Here is a 20,587-nt window from a genome sequence, read left to right as displayed (position 1 = left end):
TTGTAGTACCTGCAGTTTGTTTGCATTTATAGCGCCACCTGGTGTTCAATGTGAAGGAAACGTTCAGGTACTTATGGGGACATACCCTGAGAGATTTGTGATGATTGGACAATGAATATGTGATTTATAGTAAAATGTGTGTAATGCCACTCACCTATCTTGCGCTTGTATCGCCCCTTAGTGGTGTATGTATATAACACTGTCTGGGTACATCTGGGGCACTTATCTGAACATACCCTGGGAGTTTTGTGGGTTAGGGTACTAGTGGTGTATGTATATAAAACTGTTAGGGTATATCTGGGGCACTTATCTGAACATACCCTGGGAGTTTTGGGCTGAATGGCCTCACAGTTGCTCATTTGTGTTCCTTTATGTCCAGAGCCACGCCCCTTTCAAAGTTCATTGGTCAACAACTTGAAAAGTAATTGAGATATGGACATGCTTTATATAACTGTTAATAAGCTTGATCCATTGAGGATTCACTGAACATTTGGTGGCAATCGGAGCTACGGGGTAGGTGGAGGCCTTTCAAAGTTTGCATTTTGAAGCCTTAATTACAGACCCACCAGGTGGCCCATGGGGTTCACATTCCTATAGAAGCACGGGCTCACCATTTCCAGTGATTCCCCTAAGTTTCATGTTTCTAGCTCATTTTATCTCACGGGAATTTGAGACAGACAACAAATAATAATAATAATAATAATAGTAATAATAATAATAATAATAATAACAGATAAACATAGAATGGTTCTACTGCTTGACCATGAAAAAGTGAGATACTAGGGTAGACTGTGTGCAATGATGTGTTTCTAAGTTAAATGAAAAATTGTAATTATGAGAAATTTACCATTTACCATTTTCTATATGAGCCATTCTAGATATAATCGTCTGTAGGATTATTACATTATTACAGAAGTATAGCTTGCTCTATTGTTTTCATTTGGACTATTCTAAAGAGAAAGAATAACAGCCACAATGTGTTTGCATTTGTTATGTCAGTTAATATTTATTCATTTTGTTGGACAATCAGACAACTCAACAGTAAATAAAGAAATGTGCGTTCATTCATTCACAAACCTCCACCACCCTTAAGGGTATTTTCCTGTTTCTATAGTTGTAAGTGTGATCACGTGTGGCATAACATCACCAGGGGGTTCCTGCTCTACTATGTCATACCCATTTAAAGATGGAAAGTGTATTTTAGTCATAAGCTTGAATGATTTACTACTACTACTTACTACCACATAAATGCAGTGCATGTATTTGAACACTAGGGTGCAGTACAGTAGACATCCTGTGCATATATATTCTCACACTATTCGGTTTTTTCAGTGACAAGACAATACATATTTCAGTGGGATAGGTCATTCATTTAGAGTAGAAATCAAATATCACGATATTTTTCACCAAATACCTTGATGTCGATGTTGTGGCGATGTTATAGGGTTGACACTTGGTGCTTTCACGAAATATACACACAGTGACATTTTTCATAAATAATAACCAGTTGTGTTGATTTATTAACTTTGTGGGTAAAAGCAAAAAGTGGAAAAGACAAAACATGTTTCATATCAGGATATATCCAAAATCTAAGACGATATCTAGTCTCATATATCAATATTGATACAATATATTACCCGGCTCTAGTTTAGAGTTTACCAAGCAACCATGAGAACAAAACAATTAGGTAGCCCACACTGAAAAGCATCTGTGATGGTTATTTTCTCTTTCTTTAATTATCTATGAAACATATTTTAAATAGACCTGGTTTGACATGCCATGCATTCTTTATTTTACATTTCCATATGTCTTCAGTTTAGAACTCCAATTCCCACTTCCAGCGGTGTCTCTGTTGGACTCCAGAGACACCGGGTAGGCTGTTAGATCCGTGACACACTAATGCTTTTGTTTTGAAGGCATAATGTAGCTGGTTGGAAACCGGCCATCTGCACCGGGCGTGACGCCGCTGCCAATCTGTCCCAGAGACCCTGAAAGCTCCAGCCACTGAGTTCAGAATGCGTTCAAAGAAGCCCAGTCCCGTCCAACGCAGTGTGACGTTCAAGTGCAGCAGCGGTCGCTGTTAAATGGGAGTTTATCTTTAAGGGGCCGACGCTGTGGCAGAACCCTCCGGTGCGCGAGCGCTGGCGACCGCGGATAGCCCCGGTGTGAAGCTGGAGAGTTGGGCTTCTGCTGCCCTTCGCGTGTGATCCCTCCCCTCGCGCTCTGTGTGTGTGTGTGTGTGTGTGTGTGTGTGTGTGTGTGTGCGCGATCAGGACGGGTTGGGCTACTGCTGCCTTCAGGCACTCCTCGTAAATATAGGCTACGCGCTAAACACGCACTGAAGTGTATTTAAATTGAAAATGACATGATTTAATCCGGAGATCACACTAAAAGGCTACAATATGGTATGTCCGGTGGGCTTTTATTATTATATTTATTATTATTATTATTATTATAAAATGCATTTTAGTGAGCCAAACCAAGGCTGTGACCACAGAATAAAGAAACAATGCTCGTAAAATAGACACTTCTCAATGTTGCCTAGTAACAAAGAATGCAGAAATGAACAGTAGCCACAGTGAGAAAAAACAGTTCATGCAGCTTCTGTTATTAGAATATAGTACACCATAGAAATCACCACAAACATGGAATCTATATTAATTGAACGCCTCATTTAAGCAGACAGTACCTGAAAGCGGCACGGACTGAGCTTCGTGTGTGTGTGTGTGTGTGTGTGTGTGTGTGTGTCTGTGTGTTTGTGAGGCAGAGAGTTGCGTGCGAAGGGCTCGACATGTCATTCAGAGGAATCCGCCACCTGAAACGCGAGGAAGTGAAGGCGACTCAATTGGGTATAAAGCATCAGCCAACATCTGCCCCGAGCAGTGCAGGGCTGATGAAAACATCCGAGCGGAGCTCACACAGGACCTCTGCGACTCATTTCATTTCCCTTGGATTTAACCGGGGCCATTACCGAGTCGGTGCACCCAGAGAGGCGCATCACTTTGCTGCACTTTAAGTGAATGTGTCTCCACAGCCATCACTATCCTGGAATTAACTGACCCCCCCAGGGATTTTGGGTCAGTGCTTTTAACCTTTGACGTTGGTGATTTATTGTTTCTTTCATGTTTTTAAGTAGGCCTATGTCTTCCGCTAAAATATCGATTAGATAACACATGTGTGTTTGGTAACTGTTATGACCCTTCCACAGCGCTTGATTAACACCATACTTGGTAACTTTCAGCTGAAGTGTTTGCTTTAATTTGAGGGATTCGCTGCATTTCACCCCAACGAATGACTTCACATGACATCATGTGCAACAACCGGGGTGAATGCTCCCCGTCCTCCGTGTGTGAAGTTTCTCTGCCCAGCCATACTGAAGTTAACGTGCTCTCTGTCTCCTCCGCAGCGCACCTGTTACCTCCACAGAGCGCGGAATCATGATCCCTCCGGGGGACTGCATGTATGCGGGCAGGAAGAGGAGGAAGCCCGTCCAGAAACAGTTAAGGAGCGCTGCTCAACATGTCTCATTTTGTTGAACTAATACCTTACATATGTTTCTACCCTGCTAACATGCATTTCAACCTTAAGATCATTGGAATTAAAAAAGTAGCTATAATTACAACCAATCACAGACCCACGACACCATAAAGTGGGACTGGCGTTAGTTGGCATTGGCTGGCATTAGCTGGCAGATGATTGTAGCACACAACATGCTATGATCATAGAAGCAGTCTGGCATTGTTATTGCAAACATACTATAACAGCACTTATTATAACGTGGCTATTGTATTATAAGCCTCTTACTACTCATTATAGCCTGTTATTAGAAGTCTATATGTGTAATTGCATCCTTCAATATTGTCAGTGGAATAACATTGACATACACTGTGTATATGCTTTGCATGTAGCCTACATGTCACATATGTGTCCTGTGTGTGTGTGTGTGTGTGTCCTGTGTGTGTGTGTGTTTGGATGACAGGGCTTTAGATGACCAGAGTTTGAGGACAGTTGTTTTTGGGGCCATCTCGTCAGCTGATGTCATGAATAGTGAATGGTTATATGGTTATATAAGACGTTGAAGTAATTTAACAAGGCCTGTGGCATTTATAAAGTTTTCATGTTTTGCACTGCCTTTGCCGCTCATCTGAAACGAAGCCCTTGCCACATCAAATCAATACCGCCTGTGCACTCGACAGAATTATACTTCTGAAAACTCTAGTCTGGTAGCTATGCCACTAGATATTTTAGGACTTTAAATTATAATTCAGTGCCTATACAGTTATTCATTGATTATCTTTTGACACAAGGATGCTATTTTGGCATCTTCAGTTCCTCATAAATATTGCTGAAAGCACACGTGAAGTTAACTTAATTTTATCTGAAAAATAGATTCTTTGTGTATTTTCCAATAGTAATTTGTGTGGAGAATATGGGATTATTTGTTTTTCAGAATAAAACGGAGTCCAAGGATTCATGTAGAAGTAGTTGTGTGTGTAGCGATGATCAGAACCTCTCAGTTGTGGAAGTAGGAGCCTGCCAGCACGTATGCAGGTCATGTTTTACTGGTAACGCTGTGTTACCCTATACTAAAACACACAAATAACTCGGTGCCTAAGGAGCATTTTACATGCTCTGCTCCACTAAGGAGTACAGTGCAATATGTCCACACCTTGAATATCGGGAGTTGCTAAGAAGAGCAGCCACAGTGGATTTTGGTAATATATATACTATATATACTATATATACGATATATTACTCTAATGTAAACCTGCAAGATGTACTGTAGGTCAGCGTAGAGCTGAGAAATATATTGATATTATATTCATATCGTGATATGAGACTAGATATTGTCTTAGTTTTTGGATATGGTAATATATGGCATAAGTGGTGTCTTTTCCTGGTTTTTATTTTTTATTTTATTTATTTATCCTTTATTTAACCAGGTAATACCCATTGAGATAAAAAATCTCTTTTGCAAGGGAGACCTGGCCAAGAAAAATAATTTAATTGGTTAATTACAGTAAAGTGATGTCATGCTCTGAACTTACACACTGTTGTAACTGTTCTATTATTTTCCTTTACCCACTTGGTCATTATTATCCACATTACTGATGATTAGTCATCAAAATTCTCATTGTGTAAATAATTTGTTAAACCACCAATAGTCAACATTACAATAACGTTGTAGTGTTGATATTAAGGTATTTGGTTAAAAATATTGTGATATTTGATTTTCTCTATATGGCCTTAGCCCTATGTCAGCGTGGAACGATAGCCTGCAGGGAGAGAAACCAAACTTAAATTACAGTCATTTGTGTTGTCTTGTTCGAAGAAACCCATCATACGGCCAAGTAAACAGACTCGTCATCGGAGGAAACACAGATCGGGGGTTGCATTGTGTACTGAGGAAGAAGGAAATACAGTTAAAAAAAGAGGGAGGTTTATTTGGCCGTACGTCTCTGCTCGGGCTGGCAAGGGGCGGTGCTTGTCATACTCAGGGTCAGCCAAAACATGATTGATGTCTTCATAAGGAGTAACTTATAGTCAATAAAATCAACAGGTATCTATTTAGAAACTAGAAACCTGTTTCTTTGTCTATTTGACAAATATTCTTATTGTTGTTATTATTATTATTGTTATTTTGTTGTCTTTATACTGTCTTTTTTATCTATTTTTTCTTGCTAAAACTGCTGCTGGAACTTTCAATTTCCTTGCGGGAGTCATCCGAAAAGGATCAATAAAGAGACGTCTAAGTCTAAGTCTAAGTCTAAGAATGTAGTAGTGACTATATCACTAATAATTCTAACGTCATTTGAGTAGTTTTAGACCATCAGGGCAAGCTGAGCATGTAAGATTTACCCCTCCTGGTGTCCTCGGGTCAAATCTGACCTCTTTAAAAAATGTCTATATCTGAAATATGAATTTCTTTTTAACCAAATTACCAAAAAAAAATGGATTAGATTCCTTACAACGCTCTTTGCATATACAATTGATCACTTTCATTCCTCTAAGCTTAACTATTAGTCAAAATAATTTATAATGTTTGCATAACTTTGTCTCTTAACTCAAGTATTATGTATAATTCTATATAAATGAGGGTTATTGACCATGAATTCCAAAATGTAGCAAAACTAGTAAGGTGGTGTTAGTAAAAACTAAAAAAAAAGTCAAAAAAAGGGGAGGACAACACAAGGTTAAACAAGTGTGTGTATGTGTGTGTGTGTGTGTGTGTGTGTGTGTGTGTGTGTGTGTGTGTGTAAAGTGTCATGTAGTGTGGATGAGATTTAAGTCCTGTGTGCTTTTGTCATTTAGGTTCTGACACGGTTAGTGGTTCTCACACGATTAGTTCAAACCATTCTTATTTTACAGCTTAATGCACAACTTCTGATACAGAAGACGCATACACACACACGTCCTTATACCCATTTAGCCCCCTTGAACCCCCCGCTGTCCGTCTCATCATCAGGAAGCCGTCTTCTGCCAATGAGAAAACCAACCCGTCCAAGCGGCACAGGGACAGGCTGAATGCCGAGCTGGACCGGCTGGCCAGCCTGCTGCCCTTCCCCACCGATGTCATCTCCAAGCTGGACAAGCTGTCCGTGCTACGCCTTGCAGTGTCCTACCTCCGCGTCAAGAGCTTCTTCCAAGGTAAAGGAGGTCGAAAGACGACATTTGTAGTGTCATGTGCTATTGGATTTATATGTGTGTGTGTGTCTAAGTTAATAGGGAGTTGCAGAGTTGATATACAGGGTCGATGATGGGATGTCTGCTGCTGTAAACTGGCATATAGGTCAATGTTGTGTCCACCTCTGATACATATTTATTATTAAACCGACCCTCCAACACATTCTAAGATAAGATGCTCTATAAATATGAATATCATTAGAAGAAGTCATAGCAATAGCCCCAGAAGTAGTGATATTCTGTTTTCACTAGAAAAAATCAATACTAATAGACACTATTTTGCAATAATTTTGAAATCACTTTAAAGATATTCTATATAATAGATATATTATTTCCCTATGTGTCTTTTAGTCGCAGGGAAAGGGTATATTAAAGGTATATTAAGACACATCTGTGTTTTCCCACCCTCCCACCGTCCACCGAATGCCTCCTACTCCTTCTGTTGCTCCACAATTCACTTCAAATATTCATTGGGCGGCTTCCGAGTGTACGTCATTGCCGGCAGCCTCGGCGCTGCCTTATCTGCTCAGAGGCTCCTGGCACAGCTGGATGAGACAGCTCCAAGACAACGGCTTGTTGTTTTTATAGAAAGAAGAAACATCTTCCCTCTGTCTTGCCAGGGAAAATGCTTCTGTAATAAAGTAGAGGGACTGCATGCCACTTTACACACACACACACACACATACACACACACACACACACACACACACACACACACTTTTTTAACCCTTGTGTTGTCCTCCCGGGTCAAAAACGCACTAAAACTTGACCTTTTTGTCCCTTTTTCAGACTCACTAACACTAGTTTTACTCGGGAATTCATGTTCATTTTTATGGTGCATGTAATTTTATATAAATTAATTAATTAAAAAAGCAGAAATTATGAATTATTTTGACTAACAGTTAGGCTCAGAGGAATGAGTAATCAGTTGTATTTGCAAAGAGCGTTGTAAGGAATCCAATTTGGTTAAAAAGAAACTCATGTTTCAGATATAGACATTTTTTAAAGGGTCCGATTTGACCCGAGGACAACAGGAGGTTTAACCTGAATGTCCATGTAGCTAAGCCATCATGGAAAGTTGCAACACAGCACAGGTGCTAATTAGAGTTATCAATGGGGCCTTTCCCAGATAAGAGACAAAGACTGGACCACTACTACTGCCTCAGTGAAAGAGTGTCAGTGCCAAGCAAGAGCTGCAAAGGACATCTATCTATAGGATAAATGGAGACGGTTGAGTCATGTGTCTGTGTGTATGTGTGTGTAAAACAGCTACAAGTGTTGAAAGCTGTGTTGTAACTGAGTGGTGATGTTACCTCTATATTGTCTAACAGAGTCTTCTGTGCTCACCTTCCAAAGTAGCAGTAGGTTTTTAGGCATTATGTTGACTCTGAAGGTGGCATTCATCGGGGATCTATTCTGAACTCTTTTGGACATGCATTCATGCCAAAGCCTCTATTTGTTTTTCTCCACCTCTGCTGGATGCCGTGTTATCAGTGGCAGTAGTGAGCAGCTTAGCTGGCTTTTGATGCTACACTAATGAGATTAATCAGAGTGGAACATGAGGGATTAGGTTCTGTATACATCTGCAATCTCTGCCTTCCCTCTCTCTGGTCAACTCACTTGACTCTCACAGTCACTTTGTAGTTTTCCACTGATATTCAAACAGCGTGTGGCCGGGGCTCTTTCAGATAAATCTATGATGAGCAACAAGTACATATCCACTTCCTTCCTGTGGTTTGGAACGGCCATAATCATCACTTTTCTTTTCCTTCTTTGAACACTGAGTCCTTTACTGAAAACATGCTGTGAAACCAAGCCATCTGAAATTTTAAGTGTAATTTATTAACGGGTATACAGAAGAACTGAATCCATTTACTCATGCAGATGCAGTTCTGCTTTTTGTCCACTGGGCGGACTGTGTGAAGTTACTGCTGAGTCTAGACTGATGTTTAGTTCACTTAGCTGTGACCAAGTGGGTCTGGCTACCAGTTGTTTTGTCATTTTAAACAAAAGATTCACTGACTTAATTTATTCCATTATAAGACTGTTTAGAGACAGAGGAGAAGAAGAAGAAAATGGCGTGGCAGGAGTTGTTGGAGCACACTGAGATCCTACTGGTTGTCTCTGTTGTGTGACTGCTCTAGGGTGGAGCACAGTGAACAGTATGTACCTATGTACTTTATGCAAACATACCCCTAGGCTGTGTCTGCATGCCTGCTTGTGTGTGTGTGTGTGCATGTGCGCAAATAAAAGCGACAGGAGACAGAGTTTCACATGATCCAGTTTCCCTTATTGATCATATAATATAAATGACTTGAAAGGACTCTATGCATCAAGTATATAGATAGTATTTATACAGTATACAGTATATAAGATTTGTTTTCAATCATGCACTTTTTTACATTTACATTTATTTTAATAGAATCCTGTTATGTCTGTAACGGTGCAAATATCCACTAGTGTATGAGAAAGAAATACATGTTTGCAAGGCTGTCTGACAAAAATGTAAAACTCACATTCCTCACGGCTGAGAACCATTTCTATGTGTTCAGACTATTATTTAAGTAAAACTTTAAAGCTGACTTCCATGGACATATGCTGGACTTTATAGTTAGTATAATTAGCATATAGTGACGCTGCTGCCACAGTTATCTCCAGTTGAAAAAATGGGACACACGTCCTGAGGCCCCGTCAGAAAACAACAAAATTAAAATAATACCTTTTTTTTTTAATCCACATCATCAGTTCACAGCCTACAGGCTAAGTTGTTCGTTTAGCAGTGTGTGTGTGTGTGTGTGTGTGTGACAATCAGCAGGCTGTAATTCATTTCTCTTCCACGTTAGGTCTCTGCCCTTGCTATAATTGCTGAGCTTGTTAAATATTTACCCTAAGGATTGACTAGCCCCTCTCCTTTGTCTTTCCGCCCTATTGCCTTTAATTCTCCTCCGGTGTGTGTACGTGTGTTTTTGGAGTCTGTTTTGCACGATTGTGTGTCACCGCTTTTATCTCATTATTTGAAAATACTATTTTTCTTCGTTCCGATTATTGAATCAGATTATGGCCATACTTTTAAAAGGGATCAGGAAGCCAAAGGCAGATTGAATATTCTCTTTTTAATTATTATTGTTTCTTTTTTGGGGCATTTTGGGGCCGGCTGAAGAAGTCAAAGGGTAGAGAGGGGGAATGACATGCAGCAAAGGGCCGCAGGTCGGAGTCGAGCCCCCGCTCCAACGCCCGCTCTACCAGCTGAGCTATCCGGGCCCCAAATATATCCTCTTTTTAATTAGTTACTTTTTCTGAGATGTTGCAGGGTGCTGATTTTGTATTTCATTGACATGAAAGCAATCATGATATCTTGTAAAATAACTGATGCAAAACTGTGACATGGTCCATTACTGTCTTCAAATACCTTTCGTATCCTGTGTTTCTGGACACAAGGTCACTATATTGCACTACTTTAGAAGTAATATTAGTTGTAATTCATGCTAATGCATTCATTTGAGTTGCTGGCAAGATATAAATCTCAAGAAAGTTTAAGTGATGTTGGCGCTCCTTTGGCGAGCTTTGTTGCTGTGTAATGTGGTCACATCCTTGGCTGGTATGCAGCTTCATTCCCTCTCTCCCTCTCAGGGACTCTGACAAAGAAGAACATTTAAAAGGGAAGGGGCGGCAGTAGCTCAGTCCGTAGGGAGTTGGGTTTGTTAACCGGAGGGTCACTGGTTCAAGTCGCCGTATGGACCAAAAAGTAGGGAGGGAAAAAGCAGCATTGGCACTAATTCATGTGTATCTCTCTCTTTCTCTCTCTCTCCTCATCATCATTCTTGGGATCCCAATGAATGTCTCCTTCATCTCTTCCAGCACACCAGCTTCTCCACCCTCAGTAAATATTAACTGACAAAACTATGCTTTTGTGGCTGTTCAAAACACATTGCTTCCTGTGTTTTATGTTTTGCACTTTTTTTCCGTGTTCTTCCACTTTTCCTTTCTTTTTCAGCCACTGCCCCAATTAAGGGGACATGCCAGAGAAACATAAACTAATACATTAAAGTTGACTAACGGTTCTAAGTATTATTTCTGAAAGAAGGTGTTTTTTTGTTGTTGCCGTTGATAATGGGGAAATGGTGTGACCAACATAAAGTTTCGGTGGCATTACCACAAATGATTAAAATCACCAGATTGCAACATCCTCCCTCCCTTAAATGACTATGCCAGTTAAATTACTGCCTTATTGTTGCTTGATTATTGTGTTGTAAAACTACAATGACAGAATTTTAGATCAACATGCATCAGCCTCTGCTTCCTGTTTGGCTTTTGGCATCCGTGTGTTGTCAGTTTTACCCTGGATTTGTACCTTTATACACGTTCATGGTTAATTGAGCAGAAGCCCTGCTGCTCAACTCAAGTGACATGCAGCTATCACTTGGGGAGAAAAACGTTTTGGCCTTCTTTTGCAATATGTACAATGTTAGTCATTGCAAAAATAATAATATATCATGGTCATTACATGCAAAGATCAAGCACTTTCATCCTTCATTTGTACTTTCTCCTGCATAGTGTATTACTCTCAAAATAGACCTGCAAACGGACCTCCATGAGACATCAGCAACCTGGAAACCATCTAGATGACTTGAACGCTGTATTGCTTTGCTCTCAGTAAATGATCTGCCCTGAACATTGTCAATGTCTTTCAATATTTCATAACAACCCCTAAAGTTACCACCAAAACAAATCTCATGCCCAAATATAAATGCCTGTGGTGTAAATGTATCCACATTGCAGCAAGGTGTATTTATAAGTGTGTGTGTGTGTGTGTGTGTGTGTGTCAGTGCGTGTGTGTCTGTGTCTGGAAGCCCTCAATTAAAACCCCACCTCCCCTCAAAGCTGTCAGTCCAGTCAGGGTGTTGATGATAGGGTATGGGAACACACACACACACACATACACACACACACACACACACACACACACACACACACAAACACACACGGTATACAATCCAAGTATACCTATCTAAGCCAAGTTTAGTAACTTGACCTGCTAATCGCCGTGCTGCTATGTAAAATCCATACAACACTATTTTGTGCTAATCTCTGAAAATACCACCAGCCAGTTTCAGTACTGATGTGTGTTGTCTGCCTCTAAATGCTGGGTGAGCTAGAATAAAAGAGGAAGAGAAAGGCCGCGGAGCCCACAGACTCACGGCAGGCATACGCCACCCGTGACGTCAGCCAGCAGACAGGAGACAGGAGACAGGAGACGGTTTTGTAACTAACCCAACACCGAGCAATAGAGGAAGGAGGGAAGAAGTCAAAACAATCTAGTCTAGATCCGTATTCTCTCATCTACAATTGTTTTAGATAATTTCATAGTTGTAAGCTCCCTCTCCTGAACTATTTGGGTTAATCCTTTTCATGTCAAATCTGTATCAAATCGAGTCAACATAAGTGCAGACCATTCAATTTCCCAAAGAGGGAAGTGCTGCTGCGTGATAGCTCTTTGTGAATGGAGTCTTTGCTCAGCAGCCAAAAATGTGTATCAGGTCACGTTATAGACGGACTTTGTGTTTCCTAAACTCTCAGTAAACCCGCGCCTTTTCCTTCCCTGTGCTCTGCAACCCAAAAGAGAGGCCAAGACAAATCAGCAAGCCACATGAACTATAAATGAGGTGAAAAGGTTTAACATTACAAAGGTCAAGACGTGGTCAATTCACTTTTGTTTAGATTTTTTTTTCAAACAAAATATCCCCGCTCCCGAAATTTCCAGTAAATCATAGACTGCAACCCGCATTCGTAAATGTTGCAAGGAGAAGTTTTAAGGTGTTGTTGTTTTGTTTCCCTGTGATTCACTTTGGTTGTAGTAATTTTTACACTTGATATTTATGTGTTTGACATCGACCCTGTTCAGCACTTTGGTCACAATTGTTTTTAAATGTGCTCTAGAAATAAAATTGACATTGACATTGACATTGACGTTGAGATAGTACTGGCAGCTTGTTAACCTTCTCTTGGACTCTTAAAGTCTATGCCAGTACACACCTCTGCATGCTGTTACCTTATAGTTCAGCCCGTCATAGTTTATTATTCCAGTAATAGTTCAACATTTGGGAACGGGAAATATGCTGAATCACTTTCTTGCCGAGAGTTGAATGAGAAGATTAATTCCACATATTTATCTTCTGTATAGAAGATAATATAACAATATAAAGTACCAGCCAGCAGCTGGTCGCTTAGCTTAGCTTAGCACAAAGGCGTTTTATACATCGGTAATTGTACAGATTAAATAAGCGAGGTATAACATCTTAATTAGTGAGTTTTGGAGGTGCTGGCAGGCCTATCTGGTGACCTTTGGTCAGTGTCTGACTAGTCTCTATTGACGACGAGTCATCAAGGGGATTGCTCCGGTGCCGCGGAAGATCCGCCGAATGTCTATGGTTACCTGGTCCTCAGATCTCTGCAGGGTTAATCCAGACAGCTAGCTAGACTATCTGTCCAATCTGAGGACTATGGTAACCTGGTCCTCAGATCTCTGCAGGGTAAATCCAGACAGCTAGCTAGACTATCTGTCCAATCTGAGGACTATGGTTACCTGGTCCTCAGATCTCTGCAGGGTTAATCCAGACAGCTAGCTAGACTATCTGTTTAATCTGAGTTTTCTGTTGACTACTAAAACTACTTGTGAATGTACACATGTTCCACCAAAACAACTTCCTTGCTGAGACTGTTTTGCAGAAGCTCCGTTATTGCGTCCAACTCTAACGCCGCCCAAGACAATATTGTTTGGTTTATAGGAATGCAGTATACACTACAGCACGTTTTTCTCTAGAAGACCTTCCTTTGCAGTGCTGTGGAGGAAGGTCTGGCAAAGAAAGCCTAGAGCCAGGCTAGCTGTTTCCCCCCATTTTCATTCTTTATGCCATACTTAGCTAAGATAACTGGCTGTAGTGTATTTAAAGAACCTCAGCAAGAAAGTGAATATGCTTTTTTTCCACAAAATGTGAAAATATCTTAACTTTTTATTACTCACTGACCGCATACCTTTACCAGCATGGGTGACGGGGTTCTAAATACCTTTGATAGGTCTATCACAGTAAATCACGATCCACCGTTTGATTATACATGTACATTGCCTCATTGGAGTTTTAGTTAGATAATACAGAGGTTTTAAAGAAATGTCATGACTACATCCGAGGCCACTTGTTGAATGTAGGCTACCACACCTCCATGTTCTTGCAATCACACGGAACTGCCCTTGGTCTGTTTTTTGCTCAAAACACTAATATGCCACAAAGTAGAAATGAAAGAAAGTTGTATTCTCACATGACTCTTGTTTACTAATCTTTGGTTCCCCGGAAGCACATACAGCAACCACACACACACACACATACACACCAACACCACAACACTAAACAGGCAAGCAGTGATTTGTCTGAAATCCCGACTAAAATCTCATGGAAATAAATGGAACCAATGATTTTAACTGCAAAAATGACTTGGGCTTTCATTGAACAAAAAGATAAACAGTGCGTCAATTACTCCACCCGTGGAAAAGCACCTCAGGGGCTTAAAGCTTGGGCCTAGCCTCTACGCTGACCATTTCATTAAAATCCAAATCCTTTTGGTTCTTTCAAGGAACCTATTCAGGTTGCCCTGTGGCACCAGTATCACACGCCCCCAGGTTACGACTATGCACTGAGTGCCCAGCTCATTAAGCCATTTGTTACATCTGTCCGTGCCTTTTTTTAATTGAACACTAAAACTCAATGCAGGTCAAACCGTTTGAACTGACCCAATCACAGTCTGGGAGGGATTAGTAGAGAGAAAACACCAGGAATCAGTTGAGCTCTTGGGGTAATTAGGATCACCGCGACTGGCTGATGTCTTGATGTCTTAGTTGCGCATGCCGATTGCGCATTTACATTTGAGTCCTCCAGCACCCAATGTTTAAGGATGCGAGGACTTCAACCCATCAGCCCATCATATCAGTTAAATGTCATATGTCACAACGTGCCTGAAGACAGACAATAGCAAACTGGCCATTGACGTTCTGGTGTTGGTGGCCCCGCATCGCCAGTTCATCAAGCTGTTAGACTTTTTTCCATTAGTAGTAATATAATGTGAATGAATGACATGTTTTTCTTAAAGTGGACCGTATTGGCATTTGAGCTTTCATGTTTTCTCAGTAACCAGCACATTCTCACGATTTCTTTTGACAATTCATTAGATCATTCGACGTAGCTTCTCATAACGCTTCCCATCCGTTATAGTTATCAACAAACACACATTACCCAGCCCTATATATCTAAGACCTAGTGACGTGTATTGATTATGTATTGGATCTCCCAACATCCCAATCTGTGTGTGCGTGTCATCTGTTGATGCAGAATTAATTTGATCTTATTTGTGATTTTCATCATCATCAGATCACCCCATTTCTGTCTACTCTATTGTATTAACTATTTGTTTTCTTCTTGGGCCATGACTAACCCCTTCTTCCTCCCTATGGAATTCTGGCCTTCAGTTTGTTCCACTGACCTCCGTGAAAGAAAATCACCTCTCATCTCCATGTGCTTCACCAGGAGTGCGTGATCAGGCTAAATGCCAGTGCCGAGGCTTTTCTCCTTCCTCTTTCCTCCACATGACATGTCTGTTATTCCGTGCTGCGAGTTTTACATACAACCGTAGCTGTATGGTCGCTTAATACATTTCCAGTATAAATGTTAATGCGTTCTTGCTGTTATGACCAACCTAACAGCAGGGTCTTATCATTCCTGTCCTTTATTTTGGCGTGCTAAAACCCTGTTTATTTTTTATGTAAATTTGGTTAGACACAAATAGATTTATACGATAAAGTCATGTACTTTTTTTTCAATTCGCGCTACAGACAATTTTTTTTGCTAAACTTTAACATAAATTAACATACATTCAATTTGACTATTTTCGTACTAAAAATCACCAGCAATATTGGTTTAACTGTATCCCCGTTAAATACATCTGGGACAGTTTTAAGGTAAAACTTGAGCTTCGAGTCAAAAAACATTTTAGTCCAAAACAACAACCCAACAGTGATTTGAAAAAACAAAACCCTACCGACACTGGGTCAGTGGCCCATTATCCTGGGTTTGATTGGGACCTAATGATTTTCTTCCCATGCTTACAGGGTAAAGTGAGATTAGATTGGATAGACTTTATTGATCCCGAATTGGGAAATGTCAGTGCTACAGCAGCAAAATATCAGTCACACATACAGAATATACAAGAAATAATCAATAGGATGGAATACAAGAACAAGTTAAAGGAGGAAACAAAAGGTTAAAGGAGTAACCAGTATTGCGTGTGTTGCTATATTGACTCATTGCATGCGTCAATTTTGACTTAATGTGTATAAATGTTTCCCTTGTTGTTTTTTTCAAAGTGGAACAACTTCTTGAATAGCATTAAGATCATTGTCAAAGGCACTCTAATTGAATTATTTAAGGTGGGATAAGAGATCCTTGAGGTGGGATGAAAAAAAACACATTGGTACATGTACAAGCTGCTTGTATATTTGCGATTGAAATGTTATATTTCTGTAATGTTTAAATTTCCTTTCCATTTAGTCATTACCCGCCTAATGGTTCCATGATGAATTGCTCATTAATCGCATGTTGGCTCACCTTCCCACCCTCTTGCATGTGTGTTTGCTCCCTCTGACGTAATCAGCCGCACAATAGCTGTTAACTAGCGTTAAACAGTTAAGAGCTATAAAAAGCTGTATGTTGTATGCGTAGAGAACCATAAATGGAGAAGCCGCTTTATGCATTTAGGATCCTCACAGTTAACTCATTAGTCGCTTGAAACAGAGGTATGACACTGGCTTTGTCCCTGCATGGCCTCTCGTGCCACAGACACTGAACGCGCTTGAGTGGACATGGACTGGGAGCCCCCTGGGATCACAAAAGGCCATAAGTGAATTACTCAAATCAGTGCCGAAGGGGACCCCTTTAGAAGCTAACTGTAACAGCTAGTGGTAGCGGTCTAGCAATTGGAGGTGTGTTTTTGTGTGTGTGTGTGTGTGTGTGTGAACAGACGGGTAGAGTGTGTGTTTGAGTTTGAGTGAGTGTGAAGAGACAGCCAGGACTCATGCAGAGGGAGCAGAAGCCTTTGTTGGCCCAACACCATTGTTGGAAGCTGTCTTGTGCAATTACTGCCACAGCTACCGCCTAGCGCGCTGCTCTGCCTGAGCACGGGACGCTCACAGGGACAAGGAGGGACGGAGCAAGCGCACAACAGGCCCTGAAGTTGGAGTTGATAAATATATCATGGAAGCACTTTTAATCATGCAGCGGTGCTACAAACACGCTGACAAAACCTAGCTGGTTTTGTTTAACATAGTTTATAATATCATGGCTTTCAATTTGAAATCTCACATGCTGCTCTGAAGTCAAGTATTGTAGGGTCATAGGGTGTGCAAACTGCTTTTAATCTACAGTTAGTAAATGATAATGTTATTGGCAGAAACATTCCTTATCACAAGCATCTGTTCTGCTATTAGTTTGCAGTGTAGCTGGGCTGTTCTTACATACATGCTTAACCCCAACTACACTCCTTTTGGCTTAGATTTAGTAATTTCCCATTGCCAATTTATATTCATGCCCCCCACACAACAAACAAATAGACTTTGTTGATCTCATATGGCATACAGATTTAGTACCGCCCAAAGCCACATGTTGAAAGTCCATTTGATAACTCATTAAGCCTTTGAATGGTCTTTTTTTAATTTGTTGTTGCATGCGGTAACAGTTCCCTGTCTTTAGGAAAAAGATTTGCAACCGCTTATTGTGAGGTCATTGAATTTGAATCAAATTTGCAACACTGCTAGAATGCGTACAACCAAAGATAAAGTCCTGCATGTGGCCTAGATTGGAATTTAACATTTTGGCAATTACTAAATCAATAGTGGATTCCAAGAATCAGGGTTGGTCAGTGTCAAACTCATCTGTGCCCCTCTGTTGTCCTGTTGGCATGCTTTAGAGACAGCCCACAATGAACTGATTGATGGCTTGACATAGATTCACTCCCCTGTTGCCTCCAGAGTGAACACCCGAAGCCTATTAGCTACAGCACAAGCAATTGAACAGGGCCACCCAAATAAAAAGCTCAGTGGTGTCAGTAATGCGATCTGTTGATGGCTAAACCGAGCGAATGGAGAGGCTATTCACAGCGGCTGATGAAAGAACTCAGCGCCGCTGCTTAGGCACGACAATGCGGACCAGCGCCTCACCGAGACAAACCAGTCACCAGCAAAGTACTGGTGTGAAAGGGAGAAATCATAAAGTGTTAACTACATTTAACAAACTGCGTCATGAAACTCGGGCAATGTTCTGTAGTCTGTGTCAAATTTGTCTCTCCACACTGTTGTCTGACATAAATTGGACACATTCTTAGACCTCACCTGAATGCATCATGATCTTAGACCCTAACAAATGTCCAGTTGGCCACACACAAATGTAATTCCTTAACCCTCATGTTGTCCTTAGGTCAAACTAACCCAGTTTCAGTTAGTTACATTTTTTTTGTCACAAAAATGGGCCGTTGAAATAATGTCAACATTAAAAACACCAAAAACATAAAAAGCATCCTCAACATTAAAAAGTTACAAAAATGACGAAAGATAATAATGTTGAAAAAGAGTGACCAAAAAGGCTTTTTTTTTCATGGTTTACAGGAAAACAACACAAGAGTTAAATAAAAACACCCGAAGAATAAGGAATCTTTAATTTGACCAGAAGGTTGTATGGAATCGTCCATGTTATTTTTGGGCAATTTGGTTGAAAGAAATCCATATTTCTGATATAAAACACTTTGAAACGGGTCACTTTGACCCGAGGACAACACAAGGGTTAAAAAAGAAGAAGAAAGAGCTCTTACATGCACACATTCAGTGTTGGTTTAAAGCGGCCACATTCTGCTCATTTTCAGGTTCATAATTGTATTTTGTGCTTGTACGTGAACAGGTTTACAGATCCTGTTTTCACCCTGTGTGTTGAGGTCTCTGTTTTAGCTCCAGAGTGAGACATCACCCTTGTAGCTCGGTAAGATCCCATCAGCTAGATAACTCTTTCTCCAGCTTTGGTCAGTCCAAGGCAGGATTAGCTGGGAGACTTCTTCTAGACCAGGGCCACGTGTGGAATACCTTCACAGCAGGGACAGGAAGTAGAACAGGGACAGGAAGTAGTTCTTTTGGAGATTATGGTAAACTAGTGGCTGTTGGAGCAGTGTTTAGCCATTGAGAAGGAGCTAGCATGCTATGGTTAGCCACCTCGTCTCTAGTGACGTAGAAAGCCGTGCAGATGTTGGACAGCTCACCTTGAGACTGAAGACAGAGGACATTCAGAAACCGGATCTCACTCAGAACAGCATGGGTAGTTTTTATGCGTGTGGAAGCACCAGAGACGTAAAATAACACCCCAAATCATAAATATCATTACTGATCATGATGGTGTTGTTGTCATGACTTCCACATGTTGAACTTGTCATCAGGTTGTGTCTGTATGCTGGCTGGCCCGGCACACTGTACATCAGACTGTTTTGTCTGTCACCTAAGTTTATCTTAATTGAAGCATGCTTCAATGTGCAACAGTGGCCAGGCCCGGTCCCTGCTGTTGTGCCCTAATGTAAATTGATATGTTTCCATGTGGTTGGAAAGATTACTAACCAAAGGTGGCATCTGACCCAGCAGCTCGATACGCTAACAACAGTCCGCCAGATGAGGTCCCCTTTCATCAGCATTTGATATGGGAGCACGTAACTCGCCTGAGTAAAAATAGTTCCTCAGATCATGTCATATGAGGTTAGGGTTATTTGGAGGGGGGGAAGCTTTTGTCCATCCCTCACAAAGTGTGTTGGAAATTCAACTCGCCAATGTAAAAATGTAATTGATACCGAACCATATATTGCTGTGCATGCTGTACATTGCAGACCATTTATTTCAGTAAGAAAGGGTTAGGGGTAATTAGTGATTACTGAGGCTATGATGTTTTTATTGGCTGGCAAGCGTTCGCCACACTCTGTGCACCCAAAGCCATCTGAACTCTTCGTGAACTCCTGCTCTCTGCCGAATTATTATCGAATGAATGAGCCTGACAAAATATTTTTAGGGTTGAGCGTGATGCAAGCAGAGGGTACAGCTAGAGGGAGGCAATCCTTCCTTATCACAAACACACACACACACACACACACACACACATACACTTTAAATTGGGCGCCTCAAAGAAGAAAGTGAAGCCATACCAGGTAATCAGGACGGAGGGTCCCCTTGTTAAAGAGGAACCGCTCTGCAGGGGCAGCCAGGTATCAGTTCAATTCAAATTGCTTTATTGGCATGAATGTCAGAAATAACAACATTGCCAAAGCATCAAGGATAATAATGTGAGAAGAAATACAGTACATACATACAATTCATTGAGTAAGCTAAAATATATACATTTAAGATAAAAAAATAAAAATAAAAACAGTAATCAGTTATCAGGTATCAGTGAGTCAGGATGGTGAGAGAGAGAGAGAGAGAAAGAGAGAGAGTGTGTGTGTGTGTGTGTGTGTGTGTGTGTGTGTAGGGAGGTGACCGAGAAAGAGAGAAGCAGTTGCGTGACTTGTGCTTGGCTCAGCCCTTCAGCCCGCCACCCCTCCCCCCCAGGCTTTATTTCTTAGCCAGGGGAAAAGAAGGGAAATCTGAAGTGTTCAATAGTAAACAGAGCCGTGACTGGGATTTAGTTGTGCGTAGTGATGAGCATGTGCACCTGTGCGTAGTGATGAGCATGTGCACCTGTGCGTAGTGACGTGCATGTGCACCTGTGTATGAGGGGCCGTTAGGGACTTTACTCAGAATTACCTCTCACGAACACATGTGAAATGCTCTTACATACACTAC

General features: G+C 40.9%; 1 protein-coding gene across 1 annotated transcript in view; it reads left to right on the top strand.

Moving 5' to 3' along the window:
• Nucleotides 1-2,737: 2,737 nt before the first annotated feature.
• Nucleotides 2,738-20,587, top strand: part of LOC117937977 — a 76,271-nt gene continuing 58,421 nt past the window's right edge. The window contains exons 1-3 of the mRNA XM_034862283.1: nt 2,738-3,077; nt 3,407-3,499; nt 6,467-6,648. Of these exons, the coding sequence (XP_034718174.1) occupies nt 3,438-3,499; nt 6,467-6,648 (244 nt within the window). The 5' untranslated portion in view covers nt 2,738-3,077; nt 3,407-3,437. The remainder of the gene's footprint in view (nt 3,078-3,406; nt 3,500-6,466; nt 6,649-20,587) is intronic.

Source organism: Etheostoma cragini, chromosome 22 (genome assembly GCF_013103735.1).
Source record: "Etheostoma cragini isolate CJK2018 chromosome 22, CSU_Ecrag_1.0, whole genome shotgun sequence".
NCBI lineage: Eukaryota > Metazoa > Chordata > Actinopteri > Perciformes > Percidae > Etheostoma > Etheostoma cragini.
The sequence above is the reverse complement of the archived record's forward strand: the minus strand, read 5'-3'. Positions and strand labels throughout refer to the sequence as shown.